Genomic DNA, 21510 nt, shown 5'->3' on the forward strand with positions numbered 1-21510 from the left:
GGAGAGAGAGGGAAAGAGAGAGAGAGAAAAAAAACTCTGTGGACTCACTTTGCTCTTTCCACCTTCATGTGGGTTCCAGGGGAGGAGCTCAGCTCCCCTGGTTTGCCTGCTTAGCGCCGTTAGGAACGGAGCTATCTCACTGGCCCCTGTGTTTTTTTTAAAAAATAAAATAAATGCTGCACCTTGAGGTTTGTAACACTTGACTGTATTTCTATTATGTGTTCAAGAATCTTTTGTGTCAGAAATGTCTGTGTAAATATTCCGAAAGAGGAGTCCAAGCTTTCTGTTTCTTAGAAGCTGACCCCTTTGATGTTTTCTCTAGAGCAAGCCACTGAACACTGAGACATAGACAGACAAACAGACTTCCATTCTCTCTCTCTCTCTCTCTCTCTCTCTCTCTCTCTCTCTCTCTCTTTCTCTGACATCTTCCTTGTAATGACAAAGTGTGAAGCAAATAGAGTTACAGAAAAACAAAACACCGGGAGAACTAGAGTGGAAAACAGAAAGGAAGGGAAGCCTTGGAGAGCAAGCTGTGGGGAATTCATTTGGCAGTTAGTGGAGGTCCCTAACACACAGCCAGATTTCAGTGGTGCAGCCTCCTACAATCCGAATTCTGCTCCCTCTCTGAAAGTCAGCAATGGCAAGATTTGCACACTGGTGAGGGTCTGAGGTTGCGAGGGGTCTGGATCTGCTTCGCCTTTCCTTTCCATTAAAAGATGGCAGGTGCAGGTTGCATTGCGTTTGCATAGAGAGCATCCAGGGCTACTGTGACCGTGTGTCAGTGTGGTAATGGGGTGGCTGGAGGGTCTATAGGAACATGTGTAGACAGTGGTAAGAAATAGGAGAAAGGTTCCAGGTCTAATATATGAGGTAACAAAAGAAGAGCATAAATCTGCTGGTCCCAATACCATATGCTGGGGTTTGTTTTTCTCTATTTTATTTGCTTGTTGTTTAATCTGAAAGTGAAATCTATTTCTACCACCACCCCTATGTGTGCGTCTCTCAGTACCAATCATAGAACAAATTATTTGTCCTACAATTAGGCTCAAAACCTAGAAAATGCAGTGCATGCATTTACAGAATGGCACGGGATTGTCATAGAAACTTGTCCCGAACACTGTAAATAAAAATGGGTGGGGATTAGTCTCAGGAGCATGTGGGACGTCATGAAACTCAAGACGCAGCTCTTTGTTTAACAGTCAGCAAGAGAAGTGAAGCAAACTTGATACAGTCCATGGGATGTTAGCAGTTCAGATCCTCCAGGGAAAAGAAAAGCACATCGCCTTCGGATTAGATAACCTGTATATACAAATGACAGAGTGTGCCTGATGGTTTTAGAAATATTTTGTATATCCTTTACTTAAGAGATATCTTATTTCCAAATAATGAAAGTTTTTAAAATTTGAAAATCTGTTTTTGCCCCTAATCTTTAGAATCTTACTCTTTGTCTCTCACCCAACTTGTTTTTGTTTGTTTATTTTGTTTTGTTTGTAATGCTGGAAAGTATTACAGTTTCATTGCTTGTCTCCTATCTCAACTCACATAATACCAGTAACATTGGATAATGATAGACAATGTTTCCTAATGTCCTAACATTATGTATTTCTAAATATGTATATTCAAGTTGGAACTGAGTTTGTAATAATGCCATTAACACCATTTCTGGTTTTAGAGTCTTTACGAAGGACATTGTTTCAGAGTATTACTCTCTCTCACAAGCTCCGCCCAACATCTGGAAAAAGCATAGCTTGTCTTAGAAACTGGAGTTAATCCCCATCTGCATATTCCCACCAGGATGATATTTCAGTAACCAAAGGATCTTTGATTCTTTGAACTTCGGGAGGGAGGAGTTGGGGTTGGAGAGCATTTTAGGACTTAAGGAACTCAGTGTTGAGGACTTGCTTGGACATGAGACAAGACCCCCTTTAACGATGCTGTTACTATGTAGTTCATTTGTAAGCAGGATAACAGATACAGCATTTAAATTCTGCTAACTGGAATTTGACCAATTCAGCTGAGTAAGGTGGGTAAAATGACCTTTCAGAGTTAACTATTGAACCCAACTCTCCTTGAAATCAGAGAAGTCATATGGGGAAACAGGAATAAAGATTCTGTGTATGGAACACCCAGGGCCTCCCTGCCTTCCTGACTGCCTGCTGCAGGCTTCTCTACCCATGAAATTTCAATTGCAACATATGCATGCATGTTTTGTTTCTTATGTCCTAGCCCACTCTTTACTTGGCTAACGTTATTAATACTCGGCTGTATTCTTATCTCCTCAAGGAAGCGTTCTTTTCATCCCCACTTGAGCTGAGGAGCCTTTCCAGTGTATCAGTGACATCCACAAGCGCTATGTTAATACCCCAGTATCACATCCTGTGTCATGATAAAACTCTCTTCCAAATTGGGCTGTGCGTTCTTTCTGGGCAGGGCCAGGCTTGTGTTGTTTTGGATTTCCCCATGTAAGACAGCAGAGGACCTGGCACTGATTGTGTATACCACAACATCTTTCTTCACCTAGTTGACTTATGACCAAGAGGAGAATTTGGGTGGGGCAACATGAAATTGAGATACTTATTATCAGAATTTTAAAAGTGGCAGTGAGGATTGGGGATGCAGCTCAGTGGTGCAGTGCTTGCTCACCAAACTTGGGGTTAGAGAGTACTGTAAAAATAAATAAATAAACCGGGCAGTGGTGGCGCACACCTTTAATCCCAGCACTTCGGAGGCAGAGGCAGGCGGATTTCTGAGTTCGAGGCCAGCCTCGTCTACACAGAGTTCCAGGACAGCCAGGGCTACACAGAGAAACCCTGTCTCTAAAACCAAACCAAAACAAAACAAAACAAGACAAAAAACCAACAGAATAAATAAATAAATAGATAGACAGACAGACAGACAGATAGATAAACAAATAAATAAAAGTATTTGGTATCTGGATGAGAATTGTTTTTCTCCTCTCATCCATGTAAGTCAATAGCTGTTTCTTCACCTAAATCTAGTTTCATAATAGCCCAAAGGAGTTACTGATGTGTGAATAATTATGATTAAATTAAATTAAAAAAAATTCTCATGATCCTGTTCTCAACTTTGATTTGAGCCTTTTGACTTTGAAAAGATACTGTGTCGTGGGATGGAGTCCTGTATGTTGCAGCAGCTCAGCTGTGAGGAGATCCCCTCTTCAGCATCAGGTGTTTACTCACAACCCACTGTGTGTGAAGTACACTTGAGAGGCAGGGGGTGAGATAAAGACTCTAGGCTACAGAATGTTTAGGGTGTATATTTATTAAAAATGGTGCATTTCCCCTTAAACTGCTCAGTCAACAGGTTCTTGTTAGTGTTGATTCATATTTTGTCTTGGTGTGTAGGAAAAGGTGTGTGGATCTCTCCTTATCTCTAGTTAGCATTTGCAGGTTCCTATATTTTGGGAGGGTATATTTAGTTATCCAAAGTTGGGAGATGCCACAGGCAGCAATACAGAAGTTAAAGGTCACAATCAAGCTGTTGGGTCATATGCATAGGGCTGAGCTCTTACATTTCCCGTCTGAAATCTAAAACTTTACTCTCATTAAAACTATTAAAACAATTTCATTAACTCCAAAATGCACAGATGTATGTGTTCCTTTTTGTTTAATTGAGGACTTGTTGATTATCCGTAACATAAACTTCTAGAAGGGAAACTGTAACCAACCCAAGATTCTCCAACACACACATTCATGATTTCATTCCATAGCAACTCATATTAAACCCACTGCAGAATAGACTTCCCCAGAAAGTGTTTCTGTCTTACCTGCTTTTTATTCAAATGCTCCTCCTGATTTCAGCACAGGACAATGGAAACATTTGGTCAGAATACTGCCTTTTTCATTTTGAAGATAGAGCCTTAAAAATAATGAGAAGCAAAGTTTAGTATATGAAAGTTAAAGTTATTTTACGACTTTGAGAAATATTTGCTCTCAGAAAATTCTAAGACCAGGTTCTAAGAATTGAACCTCCTTCCTTGGTGGTCAGTCACACACAATGTGGTAACAAAGAAAGAAGGGAGCGGGCGTTTCCTCTTAGATTTTAATTTCTCCTCAGAGGTGCATGGAAGGGCTTATTCCTGTGAGTATACACAATTTAAAGTGTATCTTTTAATTCCATGTTTTTCTGTGAAGTGTGCAAGTCCGGGGAAGGGTATAAGCCACTTGCTTACAAGGTAATAATCTTAAGAAAAACAATTATTTGTGTAGGTACAGATTTTCATAAGACAATTTTAAAGCTATCTTGAAATGTCAGGAAAAAGAGCGCCTCATCAGTCATTGAAGGTAACTTTATTTTTAGTTCTTAAAATTTAGTCAAAATTATGTTTTACACTCAGACTTTGAATTAGGAGACATGCTAACTTGTTTTTATTCCTTCAAGTGTATTGATTGGTGGCATATTATGTACTGGAATCGCACCACTGGGGAAAATGGTTCCTTGACTCTTGGTGTGGCTGACAGAGGCTTGGCCTTCCTTGTCTCGTCAGCCCTTTTGTTTGCAGTTGCTGGCAGGCTGTCTCAGGTGTGAGGAGTATGCTTGGAGGACAGGCATCCTGCCTGGTAGGCAGTGACTCTCTATTGGCCCCTGTAATGCTTATCAGTGTAATGCTACCTCCTCTCCTCATTCCTTCATTCTCCAGTCTCAGACACTAGGATCCCCTTCATCCTGGTCAAGTGTGGATTTGCACACTACACTATTTCTGCGTCTCCATAAATGATTGTTGGCAAATGGAGGTCTTTGACAGAAAGCTCATCCCTATACCCATACGGAGCCTCTGTGCTGAAGGTCTGACTGGGTTTGTCATGACAAAGGAGACCCCTCACGAGCAAGATTCGTTTGACCACCACAGGCTATTCATGTCCTGTTAAGCAAAAACATTTTTGAACATGTTTATAGAGTCTCACTTCTATAACTAGACTTTTTTCCTTTGAGATTATATCTCTGTGCTTCCCAGGCTACCCTGGGAATCCTGGGCTCAAGGGATCCCTCTGTTGCAGCCTGGAGGACAGCTGGGAGTGTGGACACAGGATATCCCACTGTTATTATTTATACAGATTACTGTTGGGCTGTTACTTCATCCCTCTTCTGTCAGACCACAAAACTTTGTTGATTTCTTCCTACCCTCCATACATATAGGAAGATATAACATGTATAATGTGTTTTATGTATATATACATATATGTATATATGTAAAATACATATATATGTATGTATATATATATATATATACATAAATATAAACACACATGTAACACAGACTGCCCAACTTTTTCTGCAAGCCTTGTTGATCTTTTCTTGCTCCCTTCATAAAGATACAAGTTTATTTGCAACTAAACCTGAGAGTGTAAAGTGGGCTATTTAAAGACGGGGTGGATTATCTGTTTGTCTCTGACCTGGCTGAGGTTACCACTTCCATCACTGTACCCTTGTTGGCACGGCGAGCTTTGATTGGATTTGACATATAATTACTTCAAGTCAGTCACGTAGGAATGAATGAACTTTTTTTTCTAACCTGACTCTTACTATATTCCTTTGAGCCTAAAAGGATAGAGTTACTTAAAACACTCAAAAATAGAAATCTGAATCTCAGTGCGCTTTCTTTAGGCCTTGTTTCTGGGAAGTTCCAGGTACACCATTATGACAAGTATTTTCATTTTAATACACATTACTAATTTTAGTTCTTACTTATTTGGGGATATGTAGGTCACAATAGAGTGAAGTCCTGTGGATCTGCCCCTCCCAAGATGGGATCAGAACCTGTGCCTTCTATTCATTCACTTCCCCATTGTCTTGTCTCAGAACTCTGAAAAACCCACCCATTGATCTGAATCTTGCATTTGTAATTGCCTTCCTCTAAAAATAGATGTTTCGTTACATATCTATATGCTAAATATATTGTTTAAGTTTACCTGTTTTAAGTTTTATAAATTAGACAGATAGATAGATAGTATACACAAACAGTTATACCAAAGCGCCTTTCTTCTCCTCAAAATTGTTTTTAGTGTTGCGGCCTATGTTGTAGTACATTGCTGTATAATATTCCATTATGTAATGGAATTATAAATTCTTTCCACTTCCTTAGGATCCATGCCAATTGTGCTAGGAGTAGAACTGGTTGGTCACAAGGCAGGTAAATGTTAAGACTTTTTAAAAGAGAGTGGTATTTATTATAACTAGTTGTGCACATTTGTACTCTTCAACAGGAGTTGGAAATCAAAGGCTGTGCTGATCTCTGCATTTTCTCTTGTATCCATCATCATTAGATTTTGTTTTTTTCCTGACTAGAGGCTGTGCAACATTCCTCTCTGTGCTAGCCTGCATTTCTAATTTGATTAATGATAAGACTGAGTTCTTGTATTTGTGGGAACATGTTCCCTTCCTTATCTGTGAAGTATGTGTTCTTACCCTTTGATCATGTTCTGCTTTGCTGTCTGTTTTTCTGCTGTGCAGAAGCCCACTAGCCCTGGGTTCTAACTAGCCCTGGGTTCTAACTAACTAGCCCTGGGTTGCAAAGACTTCCTCACAATGTGTGCCTTGCCTTCTGCTTTCTTCAAATTACCTTTGCTGAGCAAAATACCAAAATTTGAATCAAGGGAAGCTTTTGAATCATTTGTATCTTGTTAAAGATGATCTTGGTTCCACATTGAGTTATATGTGGTATTTTCTATATACATTTGTGTTCATCATATTCCAATGTGTATTGCACTGGAGTTTATTTTGTAGCTTGCGTGAGGTAGGACCCGTTCTCATCGCCACCCCCAATGAATAAGCAATTCATAATGCACCATTTATGAGATAGTGTTTCTGGTGCTCAGATGCCCTTTGATGCCACTCTTGGAACTCATATAGCTTCAACATGCATGCGGCATGTCTCCCAAATTATCTACTCTGTCCTGATTAATCTGTTTTGTTTTATTGCCACAGTGCTTCAGTTATGAGGCACTGGCATCAAGTCTTGCCTGGCAATAAGGCAAATCCACATTTCTGCTTTTAACAAATGCCTCTCACTGTCCTCAACCCTCTGTGGCTCTATTATAGGATCATCTGGGCGGGTTTCAAGAAAGATCCTATTGGAACTCTGCTCAGATGTAGTTTAACTCTATAGGTGAGGGAAACTGACATTAAAATACACACACACACACACACAACACACCACCACCACCACCACCACCACCATCAACAACAACTATCAAATCCTATCTATGAATATGGTATGCCTTTCTTGTATCTTGGTCTTGTCTTACATTGAATTGTTTTCATCTAGGCCTAGAAACTTTCAGGGATGTGATATGTGTCACCTGTATTTTCAGATTATATTCTACTTTGGTTTCTGGTATAGAACAGCAGTTAAGTTTTGTGTGATGATCTAGCTCTGGTTACACATTTTAGCCAGTGTTACTGTCACTCTTTGGTGTTTTTTCTGAGGGTAGCTCTACCTCACGACTTAAGTTGCCATTTTCGTGTCTACCCTTCAGTGTCTGTCCATGTTGACTGGTCTCTCATGCACACACGCAATGCACCCTTCCCAGGGTGCTGCTATGGTTTCTACTGGTACGGGTGAGGACCTATGACTCTTTTTCTTGGCATACCATTTATTTATTTTTTTAAGCCATGAATAAGACAAATTAATTCTTTACAGTTTAAATATTGCCGACAATATTTTGAATTAGAAAGACAGCACAGTCTTACCTGCTTTATTGGCTACACTCTTATTTCTGAGGATGGTAATGTAGAGTCTGTGTGACACGTAGTAAAATTGTGTTTTCCATCACAGTGTGTTATGCAGAATGTCTATGGTTTGTATTTATTAATGGAGAGTGATGTCTTTAAGAATATAGTCTTCTAACATTTCATAGTAAGGTTCATTACTCCTTAAGTAATCATCTTAAGGAGTCAGCGGAGAAAGACTTGCTATGCATCTCCTAGATACTTTGATACCCTGTCGTACGCACCAGTCTCTGAAGGTTTTTTTTTTTAATGCTTTACAACTTAAATTTATTTAGCTATTGTATATGCAGGTGTGTGGGCACAAATGTGGAAGTTGGGACAGTGTGAGGGAGTCACTTTATTTCTTTCACCGTATGGATTTGGGCTCAAGCCATGAGGCTTGGAGGCAAGCCCCTTTACCTACTGTGCCATCTTGTAGGCCACACAGTCTCTCAAGTTTTGCTTTGAGGTGTAGTACCACTTTTCACAGTTGAAATGTCTGGTTTGGATGGATCTTCTTTCTCCCCTCTGTCATGGAATTTTTGTTAAGACTTAAATAGATAATCCCCATCTTGCAAACTGATTGCAGGAAGATGCCCCTTAGAGGTAGAAGGTGATTAAGCAGCTAGGGCTTTATTATGTTTTAGCATTGCATTTAAGTCTGTTCCTAATTGGGTGATTAATGCACAAGAAGTTCCTTACCCCCTCCATCTCTACAGATGGCAAATGGTAGGCCCCAACTGTCATTGTTCACAAAAAGGTTATGGTTCAAAGTCAAAGATTCAGAGATAGCATGCTAATCAATCATAGGAAGTTGTGTCAGAGTGCCCAGCCAGGCAAAAGGCAGGTGAGGTGCTAGGATTGACCCAGAATCCCTCAGGAACATTTGTTTAAAAAAAGTTTGTTCTTGAATTTGTTTAGAAGAGATTATTTGCTTATTTGAAATGTCTCTTTGAATTTAGTGTCAGACAGACAGTTAAGTAAGTATGAAAATAACAGCAAATAGGTTTTCTGTGGATAGGTGCATCCAGTATTGGTGGGATTTAGTTTTAAAGTGGCATACTACTGAAAGTACCATGTTAATATATTGGGATTTAAAGGGAGTGCCTTCTAACCATTTTCACATGAAGATAATTTACGCTGGATAACTTCCTTTTCTGGGAGGCAGAATAGAATTATATTCTGATATTGATCCACAGAAGGGATTTGCATTTTATTCATGCTATAAAAGTGCCTTTAATGGAGATATTGTGGTAATTGAATCTATACTGTGTATCACTTTCAAAGTATCCTTTAAATTATTTCATGTTATATGACTTAGTAACTAAATTTAAGTCATGGGAAAGAAGATGACTACTATATCTTTTTTGGTATAGTGTATAGCCTTTAATATTCTTAAAGCAAATGGCAGTTAAGGGCATTATATAGTTGAAAGAGAAAGAGAAAAAAAAAAAAGAAAAGGAAAAAGACCAACTAGCGGAGAGGATTCCATTACATTCAGCACAGTATGAGCTAAGTCAAAGGAGTTTTGTTAATTAAATTCAATTGCTGTCCATTAGACCAGTGCAGAGAGATGCCTCTGCTGGCGCTGACACAGCACAGGTATGCAATTTGGCTAAATGGCCATTTCTAAACCGTAGCACACATTTCTCTACCAGTTCACTTTTTTAAAAGTGGGAATTTTTAACCTTAAAAAGTCAGGGTAAAGGTGATTTTTTTTTTATGCAGAGTGTTAAGAACTGATTAGTTTGTCGACTTAGAACTGTATGGTTCACATGAGCATTAAATGATTTTTTAAAAATATGCAATATCTGCAGGCAAATGTATCAATAAAATGTATATTACATATATCAGTAGATAATGTTGTGCTTTTAAAAGTTCAGTTGTCTTTTAACCTAAAGTTATTTTATTTAAGTCATAATTATCCCCTCCCCTTTTAAAGGCATTGTATAACTACAATCTTTACATGTAATTGAGGGAATAATTATGGGAGGTATAAAAATGAAATTTAGGTGGTGGGTAAGTGAGTCTGCATTTTGGCATAAATCACTACTTTTAGAGGCTTTATATGTCAGTCTGATAAGTTCCTTACTATAGTGAAATGACAAGAATACCACTCAGGCACTGGCTGAGGCATGGTTTTGACAGCCAGCAAACTCACAGCCTTGCTGAGTGCACGGATTCCCACTTCCTGCCAAGATCAAAATTGGCAAAACCCACAAAGGATATTAGGGATTGTCACTTTAAGAAGGAATAACACGTTAGTGTTCTTGCTATGAAACGTAAAGGAGATTCCTTCCTTTATAGTGGGTGGAAATCTGTAGGTGTTTGACCCTCAGTAGAGTTTGATCAGAGTGAACCTGAACAATGAAATCAGCAAGAGTCCCACAGATGTTAGTGACAATACTCAGTGCAGTTTCACTTAATAGGACATAACTGTTAACCGTTGTCCTTTGATATGAGAAGGATTTGTACAGTAGCTTTAAGGTGGTTCCTCAGACCCCAGACAGATATTTTTAATTTTTCAGTCTTGAAGAGTGGCACTTGTCTTACTTCCTGACTTTTTTTTTTATTTTTTCTTGTACAAGCAGATGGTTTTTTTTCTTTTTATATGTTTCCAGATCTCCCCTATGACAACAACTCATTATTGAGAACCTACTGTGCACCAGGTCTGTATCCAGCACTCAAATGTTGATATTTCTTCTGACTCAGGAGTTTTTATTTGAATTTAGGCATTCAAAAAAGAAGAGCAAGATTACATTGCATGTTGAGAAAGAGTCAGCCCCGAAACCTGCTTACCCTTTGCTATTTACAGTAAGTACTTTTGAAACAGCTGTAGGCGCTCAAATGAAAGTCGCGATGTGGAGTGGGAATGTGGGAACCTTCACTTGAGAAGACCTCGCATTCTCCAGCTTTATAGCCAGCAGAAAAGGAGACTGTTGTGCGTTCTATTAAATACTGCCAGTATGATTAATTTAAAGGGTTACATTTTATTGAACCCTGGTGTAGATGCTCTTTGTCAACCCACATTCACAGCTAGTTAGAGTGTGTGTAGCATTTATCAAAACTTTCTGGAGCCCCCTCACCTCATTAGCATCTGAATCTCTATTCAGCAGTTAATGTCCGTTACTGCAAGAGTGCTCAATTCTTGTTTTCAATAAGCCAGTTGTAAAATGTCAGACTGTCACTTACAATATAAAAAACCAAAAATGATGGTATTTGTAAAAATGTTATCACCTCATAAAAACAAATTGTAAAGACATGAAAGTGATCTTGCGATGCTGGGCTTTCAGAAGTGAGTTAGTGCAGCTCCTTTAAATACCAGTTGTGTAGATTCCCACACTTTCCTTCCAAAGGAGAGGTTTACACAAGCATAATTTAAGTTACAATTACACTAATTAACATCTCATTTGCATAAATTGTTGAAGTCAAAACAACAAGGAATTGTCTAAGAAGCTTAATCCTATTTGTCCAAAATAGAAAGATTTTTTTTTTTTAAAAAAAAAAACATGCTCTAAAATTTGGCAGCTTGGGTATGTTTTTAGTGTGTTGAACATTGTCCTTTAATAAATGTCTTTCGACTTACACAAATATATTTTTCCTACTTTTTCTACTCCACTCTTTGTAAAATGAAAACCACAATTGGTTCTTAAATCAGTGCTGACAAGATTTAAAATCATTTATATAAAGAAGAGATGCTAAATTCATGATGAAGGGTGAGCATGGTGTGCATGGTTAGGTGAAGGGCTGTGTCTGAGAATGGCAGGTGAAGGGCTTTGTGTGTGTGTGTGACTGCGCACGGCAGGTGAAGAACTGTACGAAAGACTGTACATGGGCAGGTAAAGATTCATTTGAAACTGAGAAAGGTGACACAAATCTACATTCCCGAATTGAAAAGGTGGAGACAGTTATCTTTGATACATAGCAGGTTTGAGACCACCCTGTGCTACCTGAGCCTGTCTCAAAGACAAAGGGAAAAAGACTCATTTAAAATTAGAGAGGTTTCGGAGCCGTGGAGGAAGTTTTCATACTCACCCATGAAACTGCTGTGCTCGCTTTCTACCTCCCTCATTCAGAGTTGCTCATCTTGCATGACAGATGATGGCTATGGAGAAATAAGCACTACCTGAAGCATGCCCTGGCTTTTACTGTTAACTCTTTCAGTAATTGTGGTAGAAGCATGAACATACCTTGTCATGTATGTGATCTGAAAAGCCGGTAAGAGACTAAAGAAAGACTTGTTCTTGGATACCACATTTTGGATATTTGATATAATTAGTTTAAAATGAATTTTGTCTCCAGACAGGAAACTGCAGTGCATTCACACTGAAGTTACAGAATCCCCAATGGTTTATTGGCCCAAAAGTGTGACAAGGCTGGGGATGAGATCTTCCCTGTAAATGTGTGTTTCTCTTGGAAGCTTCTCATTTGTTAAGAGTATATGGTTTACTTATACTATGTACAATATATAGCTTAATACTTACTTGCTAGTCTTGATATAAAATATCTTTTGTAGTTTGACCTTATAGGATATATATTTTTCTTTTAGTTTTGAAATTATAATATAGTTATTTCATACCTTCCTTCCTTTTCCTTCCTCCTCATTCCTCCTCCTTGCTTCTCAAATTCATGGACCCCTTTATATTAATGGGCATTATGTGTGTGTGTGTGTGTGTGTATTTCTTGTTCAGCTCACGTTAACCTGTTGCCTTGAAACAGATTATTTAACTTGCAAGTTCACATGAGTGGCAGTGGCAAGTGAACTATTGTTCTAGGTTTGGTTGTGGGTACCATCTTAGATACACACTATAGTTCTGACTTTATAAAGTCTACATTCTTCTTGTGGATGTGTAAGTACCAAGTGAGAACAGATTTTTATAGAAATTAGGAGGATTCATGATGAATTTGGGCTGTCTAAGGGCTTGCTGGCTAAAGCTGAAGGTGAGTTCAGTTTCTAGGCTAGGGCAGTAGGAGTAGCTCAGTGTAGCTTAATATGTGCCAGGCTCCAGACACCAAAACAAAATAAATACAAGCCCCACAACAAAGACACATCACAGGTCTGTCTCTCTCTAGTGAAGCTAAACTGTTACATTGCCAAGTTTGTTCTTTATGGGAAGCTGGTTTTCTGTCAGTTACTCAAGGAAGCCCTGGACTTCTCCTTAAAAGGTTATCTTTGATAAGGCTGGGCATGGTGTGCAGTGTCTGCTTTCAGTCCTCTTGTGACTGTTCTGACAAAGTCTTCAGGAGACTAGAAAGACTGGGATTCAGACATCAATGTGGGTTGAAATTGGTCCTCACATCCAAAGACAAAGCTCGGTGCATTGACTTTTGAAACTACTCAGTCCAAAACATCAACAAATGTATCATAATAATCACTCAGCAGAAGTAAGGGGCCATGTTACACACTGATGGGAGAAAAGCGGAGAAAGACAAGAGGCTATTCTTCTCTTCTGGATGCTCATAGCTCTGCTGGGAAGCAGGAAAAACAGTTAAGTGCTCTGTTCTATGTAGGTTATGAAGGACCCACGAGGCCCAGGAGAAGTGAACAGTATTGATTCAAGTTGAGGACTCTATGAAGAGGATGGGAGTACAGAAGAGCCTTGAGGGCTGGCCAGGGGCATGCAAGGATGTAACAGTGAGCTGGGCATTGTAGAAGTCTTGTCGGTTAAAGCTGATGTTGGGTTGTGGATTATAGGACTGTTGGAAGGCAGATGTCCAGGAGAGGCCATGATGGGGATTAGCAGTGACTCCCTAGTGGGGAGCAGAAGAAAGGCTAGAGCATAATGTGCAAACAATGAAAATCATGTCTGTACACAGCACACACTGTGAAGGGTATGTAGTGCTTGGGTTTTGTCCACATTCATTCAGCAAGCACCCATTGTTTACCCAGTGTCAGCCATTGAGCAAGGCTACCTGCAAGTAGCTCATGAGCTTCAAGGGCAAAGTTGAAAGGATTTGTCCAGTTGACTCTTTCTGAAGAAGTAGAAGGCTCATGTATGGGGTGCCCTTGCAGACATGGAGTTTGGCTCAAGTGTACATTTAAAGGTTACATTCCTTTAACTCATTCTGAGTTGTGAAACTTTGGAAGCCCAAAGAAGCGGGTGTGGGCTATAACTCTTCCTCCAGATACCTTCCACATATGCAGCCGGATTCTGCCTTGTATGCAGCAGTAGCATGAAGAATTAAGGCCTGTCTTCTTAGTCTTGTTCCTGTCGAGACTTCCCCTTTACTCCCTTAGGAGTTTAAATCAGAGGTTAATTTCTTCTCATCCTGGGGCCTCGTCAGCTATTAATAAAGTTTAATGAAATAAAAACAAGGCCCAAGTTAGAGATTCCAAAATAGTCCTGGAGTTGGGGAATACTTCATTATCAGAAGAATTATTGTATGGATTTGTGGAAGCCCCTGCTGACAGTGAAAGCCAGATTCTTAGTTAATTAACAGAATACAAATAACCCAGTGGTTCGTCTCTGTTACTGTGGTGCTGCTATCAGCTATTGCGAAGGTAAGGACTTTTCTTAACTGCAAATATGCAGGCAGCACAGATATCAAACTGTGTGGAGATGACCTTAAGAAAGGGGTTGGCTCTGGAACCTTGCCTAGAGGGAATGAGGACTCATGAGCTTGATAAACACTGTCAGTTGTTAAGGCATCTTCTGATAGGTGAGAAGCGGTTTTTGATGGCCCGCATCTTCTCTATGGTCTATTATCTTGTGAGAATGACATTCGTTAAGTTGGTATCTGTGTGCATCCCACCCAAATAAAGAATGTTTCATCAGCAAAGTGAATTGCCATGTAGTTGTCAGACTCTGGAAATAAATTATCAGTGATGACTGCAGCCAGTGAGGCTGTTTGCTTATCAGATCACTTGAGAGCAGAGACAAGTGAGTTTCATATATTCTTGGGTCTTGAATTCTCATTTTCGACATCTGTTCTGAAGCTTTCTAAGCCATGGAATATTCTAAATGAACATTTTCTTAAGTGGATGAAGCAAGACTTAGTTTCCCCTGTTAGGTGAAACCTAATTAAAAATTAAATAATGACTTTGTGTTGGCTTGTACATTTCTTATTCCTTGCATGTGTGAGTATATTTTGTTAGAACATTCCATTTTTAAAAGCATGAATTTTTTTCTTTGGTTTCAAGGAATTCTTAAAACTGTTATTTGGTTTTTAGAGTACAATAGGGTGTCAAAACTAGTCTATTTGTAAGAATGGGTACGTAGCCTCATAATCTATATTTTCTGTGATATTTTCTGAAGTATAATTAGCTTAATCTTTCTTCTTCACCCTCTCTAGTTCAACTACACCCATCAGGGCAGTTAACTGAGGCACTGTTCTTTGTATTAATCTAGGAATTCTTTATAAACGTAATAAATGAATGTTCATTTTCTTATAGGCCTTATTCTCTAATGGAGCTCTAGTGAATATTGATAGCTTCTTTCCAGGAATGATAATAGAGGTGGTATGTATAGATCTCTCCATAGAAAGGGAGAGAGGCATGTTTGTAATGAGTCACTGGGTTATGATATGAGATTTGCTTTAGCCTTGTGTTGCGATTTTTTTTCCTTCTGGAAGTTTAAGACTATTCTCTATCCTGATGCATTGATGTCAAGTCTATTAAGAGATCAAGAAGAGAAAAAAAAAACATCAATTCATGGGGAGGCATAAGTTTTTATGTTAATAGATGAATAGATGCTGTGGGGTTTTTTTTACATAAATATTATGTTTTATTTCTAATTAACTTTTTGGTGAACATAACAAATGTCGTGAGATTGTTTCATATTTCATTGATAATGTCTTATTAATGATTAATTTTTGTCCTGATGAGTTTTAGTTTATTATTTAGGTATTAAACTACCAAATATATGTATTAAGTGCCTGTTGTATATGAGTCTCTAATTCTAGTGGTGAAAACACATGACAGGGTCCCTAGCCTCAATGATCTTGTTATCATATATGTGTACATATATTATATTTCAAATTATATGTATATTTCATATTATCAATGATGTACATTATATATCATGATATATGCATATACATACATATGTATGTACATATCATAATATATAATGACTATTTTGCCTTCTACATATCTGTGTATCTGTGTATCACGTGCATGCCTGGTGCCTGCATATGTCAGAAGAGAGGATCTCTTGGAACTGGAATTATGGGTGGTTGTGAACCCCCATGTGAGTGCTGGAAACTGAATCTGGTTCCTCTGCAAGAACAACAAAAACTCTTAACCAGTGAACCATCTCTTCAACCTTCTTGTTATCTTCTTAAATTTTACTTTTATTTATTTGAAGTGCTAAGCATAGAAGCTTGGGCCTTATACACAGTAGGCAAATACATTATGACTGTTTCTAAAGGAAAGAAATAATCTAACTACATGAACTCATGGCAGGAGAAGGATGAGACCACACTCTTCTTAACTTCTATGTAGAGAGAGACAAAGTGCAGGACTGAGAGGTACAGGTATATGTGCATATCTGTATGCATCTCCCAGGGAAGAACCTTATGACAAGCAGAAAGGCCACACCAGTGAGGAGTCTCTGTGGCAAATGGAGCATTTGAATCTGGGTCCATATAACTAGACCATTTGGTGTTGAAATAACACATGACATGGTGCATCTCAGAGGGAACTAGAAAACATAACAGCATCAGGTATCCAGGTAAGAGGCAAATCACATTAATCTGGAAAAATGAGATTGTTTCTCAATTTCAAGATTGTTTAATGCAGTGTAGAGAACATAAAAGGCACCATTAATCTTTTCTTCTGTAATGCAAGCAGGAAACATTTCAGATAGATCAGTATGACTTCCAGTTGAAACAAAGACTATAGTTGGCATTTAATCTTAAATATTTGTGGACATACCTAGTGACATTAACCTTAACATGGCTCTTCTCCTACCTAGTGAGACTTAGAAATTCTGCCTTCCCAGTTCCTGAAACTCATCTACCATTGACTTGGATGTCTGATCCTGGACCACACATTTTTTTCCTTATTTATCTGGTCCATATAATGAATGGCTTTTTCACAGGAACTAATTCAGTTACTGAGCACAAGTGTCACACACCTTCAGAAAGTGACACTGCAAGTGTTTAGTGAGAGGAAATTTCGTTTGTCTTTTATTCAGAGGCACTATCTAGAAACGTGAGCTTATGATATATTAATAGGAGAAACTGGCATGAGTCAGCACTTCATTCTCATCTGGGCACTCATAAAACAATCTACATGGCCAACATAGCATCATGTCTGTAACTGAGCTTTTGTTTCTGAGGAAACTGAACATTTTGTGCTTTGACAAAAATGATTCTTTAGGTTAGGGTCAAGAAATGGATTCGTGATGATATCTCTTTAATTGTTGAGGATATTCAGCCAAAACTTAGAGACCATGTATCAGGGTTATACTTCATGAGCAGGCACTTGGCGCACGCCTTTGATCCCAGCACTTGGGAGGCAGAGGCAGGCAGATTTCTGAGTTCGAGGCCAGCCTGGTCTACAGAGTGAGTTCCAGGACAGCCAGGGCTATACAGAGAAACCCTGTCTCGAAAAAACAAAACAAAACAAAACAAAACAAAACAAAACACCAAAAACCAACGTCTTTGGATAGGAAAGCTACACATCTGTCTGCACTCCTTGGGCCATGTTAACTTGGATATTATTTTAAAAATAAAAGATTTGAGGGAAAAGCTTGCACATAGAGAAAGTTTGCACAAGCATTTCCTGTGTGTTGTAGGGTATACCTGTTTCTCGGAAGAAGCCTGATCTCTAGAAACAGCATGTTTGTGTCCTCCTGGAGGAGAAGGGACCTTCTGTCTCCATTTTACTGTTTTTATGGGTCAAATAGCATTTCTTTACTTTAAGTTCTGTGGTATGTTCTGTGGTTTGTGTTAGGCTCTGTAATATTTATAATTATATGAGCTGACAAGATGGAATTAACTTAATTGAGGAGTTTTGCATAGTGTCTGTACCAACATCCTAATAAAATAATATGAAATTCAATAAGTATTGCCGAGTGGGCCAGCACTCCACTCATGGAGGCTCACTAAACGGGATATATTCTCATGGCACCCTTCCAGAATGTAGAAGAAACACATTTATCTAGGTGATTAGTATTCTTCCTGTCTGCCAGATTTAAGAATTGTTTGGAAATATTGTTAGAATCAAAATCATGTCTGTTGCTACACAGGGTTGAGCATTCCAGGCAAACCCTGGTCGGTTTGTTGTTCTCATGACCACTGATTTTCATGTCTGCCCTGACAGTGACAGTTTTCAGTGACAGCAGCCAGTACAAGGCAGGGCACTCCTTATTTAGATCCATCTCAAAGCCATTCCCGAAAACACTTTGAAAGACATGGTGGAGACACTCAGGGCCTCCATAGTTTGGCTCTTGGAAGTTATTAGCAGCTTGTAGTCCAATCCATTTTAAACTGAATGGGACTTCTCTACACAGCATTCATCAGTTCTGCAGCTCTAAACTTAAGAAAGACGAAGACACTGAAAGTAGGACTTTAGGAACATTTGGAGCATAGAGGCTTTTTACACTTTCAGATCCCCATATTAAATTTAAAGTGAACATGGCATGCTTTGCATTGGACAGTATCTACTTAGGGCTGGGTACTGTATTTTGTTAGTGATAACTGCTCGACATAATTCCAGGGACAGCTTTAAAAATCTAAAATAAATTTGTGATAACTGTATTAGCAAATTCTAAGGTCTTAAATTGACCTCTAGGACATTAGGAAATCAAATTTAAAGCATTGCATTGTCTGTTACTCAATGGAGCGGGCTGAGGACAGCGTGTGACTTGTGATCTTCCAGTGATGCAATAGCTATGTGCTCCAGTGTGGGTTAGGGTTGATCAGATGACCGCCTTTAACTATGCCCTTCCCGGGGCATTTTGAATGGCTGTTTTCAAGGAACAACCTAGGCAGTTACCTTATTGATTTTAAGAAAGACCCTTTTTAGCTAGGAAAGCATATATTATCTTCTTTGGATTCTGGTTTAGAAATTACCTACTATGTTCAGAAATGTTTACTCAAAACTCTCTCCTCAAAAACAAGTAAAACTTATATGGAGTAAAATTTATAAACAAGAAGACAGAAGTATTACACACACACACACGCGCACATGCACACATTATGTACATGCACTTCCACTTTCTCCCCTGGAATTAGTTTTCATTGAACATGAAGACGCTTTTCTACTCATCTGGATTCTATTTTTACTTCACTCACAGGAAGTGATGACTATACACTCAACACGAACAGAGTTCACTTCATGGGATGAAGAATTTTCACTCTGTAAATAGATTTCAAAATGAAAGAACCTTTCTTGCTCAGCACCATCCCATGCACATTAGGTTCCATCATGTGCACAGTAGATACCATGCCACACAGAACGGACCAAGTTACATTCAATAGTGTGTGACCATGTCACCAGTATCCCATCAATCCAAAGAGGAAATCTTAATCTAACTTGTTGGGAAGCATGAATGTACTGGATAGTACCTTGGTAAGATGAAATGTTTACCACCTAGACCTCGGAAGTCAGAGGTGACATGGAACGAGTTTGGATTTTGCTTCCTTCCCACTGTCTTTCATTTTCGTGAGTGTGTGCCATTGCAGTGGGTTAATATGAAGGTGGAAAGATATTCTAAAGGGAGACCAGCACCACCGCCCATCACAGAAAAGATTCTAGGAAACAAATGGGTAGCCATAGGCTTGGAATCATAGAATGCCTTAGTTGTGAGGGACCTTAAGTTCCATTTAATCCAAAATTTAGATCCCATGACCTGGATGAGATATGTGTTTTGTAATTATGAATGGACTTTACTCATGATGTACTTCTAGTTCTTTATGTTAATAATGAGAATAATCTGTATGACAGTCTCCCTTTCTTTGGATGTTTGTTTGATGCTTGTTAATCTATTTTCAGTAAAAACATGTAAGAGACAATTGCAATCCAGCATTGTAATCTGAAAACAAAGTAATCTGCAATTATTGGGTTGATTGTGCTTTTGGCAGGGAAGTTGTTATATTTTGAAGTTTTTAACCAACTTGAATATGTCCCAGAGTTTACACAGGGTTGTTTATAGTCTCACTAGAGACAATCTATCTGCTTCTTTGTCTTGACATTTTATATGGATGTCATGAACTGACATCAAGACAACATAAGTAGCAAGCACTATGGATTTCATTACTCACTCCAAACATGGGAATTGCAAAATATCTTTCTTTAAATATTTTCTCACTGTGGTGCAATTGTGGAGGGCCAAATTCCAGCTTAAATAAAGTTTCAATCTAACCAGTTGGTAGGACCGGTGGCCCTAGTAGAACTCTTTCTAGGTTTGAGCTGTGTTTTGACTGCTCCAAATGAACCCCTAACTTCTCTCTGTTTGGTGTGTGTATATGAGACATGGGGCATTCTCATTCTGCCATCTCTTTTTCGAGCCATCTCTGTGAGACTCTGTACTACTCAGCGCTTTCCTGCTGATGATAATCTTCTTATATGATATCCTATCAGCACAATCCCTTTAAGGAATTATCTTTCTGTTTTGTTCAGTCCTTCCATTCTGGTTTCTAAATGTTTGTTCTTTTCTCTTAAATAATTCTTCTAATGGAGACTGCATGTGGTTATGAGGTCAAAGTCAGTCAGTAGTCAAGGCAAGAAGCTACTGCTGTGGAACTGGTTCTGACACAAGTTATTCCATTGTCAGCAATTCCTCTGTGGGTAGCTTGATTGAACAATGCAGAGGGTAGGAAGACACTTGCACTGTGATATCTTTGCTTTCTATAGTACACATTGAAATAGTAGGGTTTGGGGGGTTTCTTTGAGAAAATTTGCAGATTACTCAAATATAGGTGAAAGAATCTCAAGTTTGCTCATTTTGGCATAATTTTAAGACAAACGTGTTAGTGTTGGATCTGGGCCTGAGATGGGTGAATGAGTGTTTCAGTGAAATGACATAAGTCTGTGTAATTTGGAGGGTAATGATGCCTTAGAACAAGAATAAATCTGGAGCCATGGAAAGACTCCATATTCTAGATGAATGCATGCTTCCTCTTGTGACTATGAAAAATGAAATTAAATCTTTATTTATGTGCATCTACTTGAGCAACACTATATGGGCTTAATTTATCATATATTTCAGAACCAGTGGTATTAACCTTAACCTCTTTACTCACATTGCATATGATATTTAATCCATCATCTTTGTTTTAAACAAACAATACACAAGCTGTTCCTGGCATTGGTGTTAAGCGGATGGCCCATCTGGAGAGCAAGAATATAGATCATGAGCATAAGAGAATTGAAATTGCGTACAAGGGTGGATTTGCATGTGTAAAACCTTTCTGTTTTACCATCCTTTTTTTTTTTTTAAATCAGATTATTTCATACTAGGTGAAATAACTCCATTCTCCTTCAGTCTAACCTATGTGTTCTGTTGGAGAGAGAGAGTCCTTTCAGTGTGACGGGAAGAACAATTGAGTTTTGAAAGATAATTAAATGATGGGCCACTAAGGTTTTTGTTGTTATTGTTGATATTAATTTTTGCTGTGGTAGTCAGTGTAGCAGGGCAGAGACAACACAAGGGAAGGATTTAGGTCTTAGTCTGTGCCGAGTGCGTTAGAGCCTTGGCTGTCGGTATCCTTGAGCTACCATTTTATGGGAGCAAATGTGAGTATTTTTGTAGGGCATGCATTTAGCTAGGCCTTGTAAGGTGAACAAGCTCTGCCCAGTGCTCATGACCTCTTCGAGGTCTTGCTGGGCAGAAG

At 38.8% G+C, this 21510-nt stretch overlaps 1 protein-coding gene across 5 annotated transcripts in view; it reads left to right on the forward strand.

Annotated features, from left to right (window-relative positions):
• Nfia (nuclear factor I A) overlaps nucleotides 1-21510 on the forward strand; it is a 321691-nt gene that overhangs the window by 23170 nt on the left and 277011 nt on the right. Inside the window, exon 3 of one of the 5 annotated variants that reach the window (XM_029476039.1) lies at nucleotides 10350-15886. The exons of the other annotated variants lie outside the window; for them this stretch is intronic. Within the exon in view, the coding sequence (XP_029331899.1) occupies nucleotides 10350-10423 (74 nt within the window). The 3' untranslated portion in view covers nucleotides 10424-15886. Of the gene's footprint in view, nucleotides 1-10349; nucleotides 15887-21510 lie in introns of those variants that run through there. 5 annotated transcript variants of the gene reach the window in all.

This window comes from Mus caroli, chromosome 4 (assembly GCF_900094665.2).
Source record: "Mus caroli chromosome 4, CAROLI_EIJ_v1.1, whole genome shotgun sequence".
Classification (NCBI taxonomy): Eukaryota; Metazoa; Chordata; class Mammalia; order Rodentia; family Muridae; genus Mus; species Mus caroli.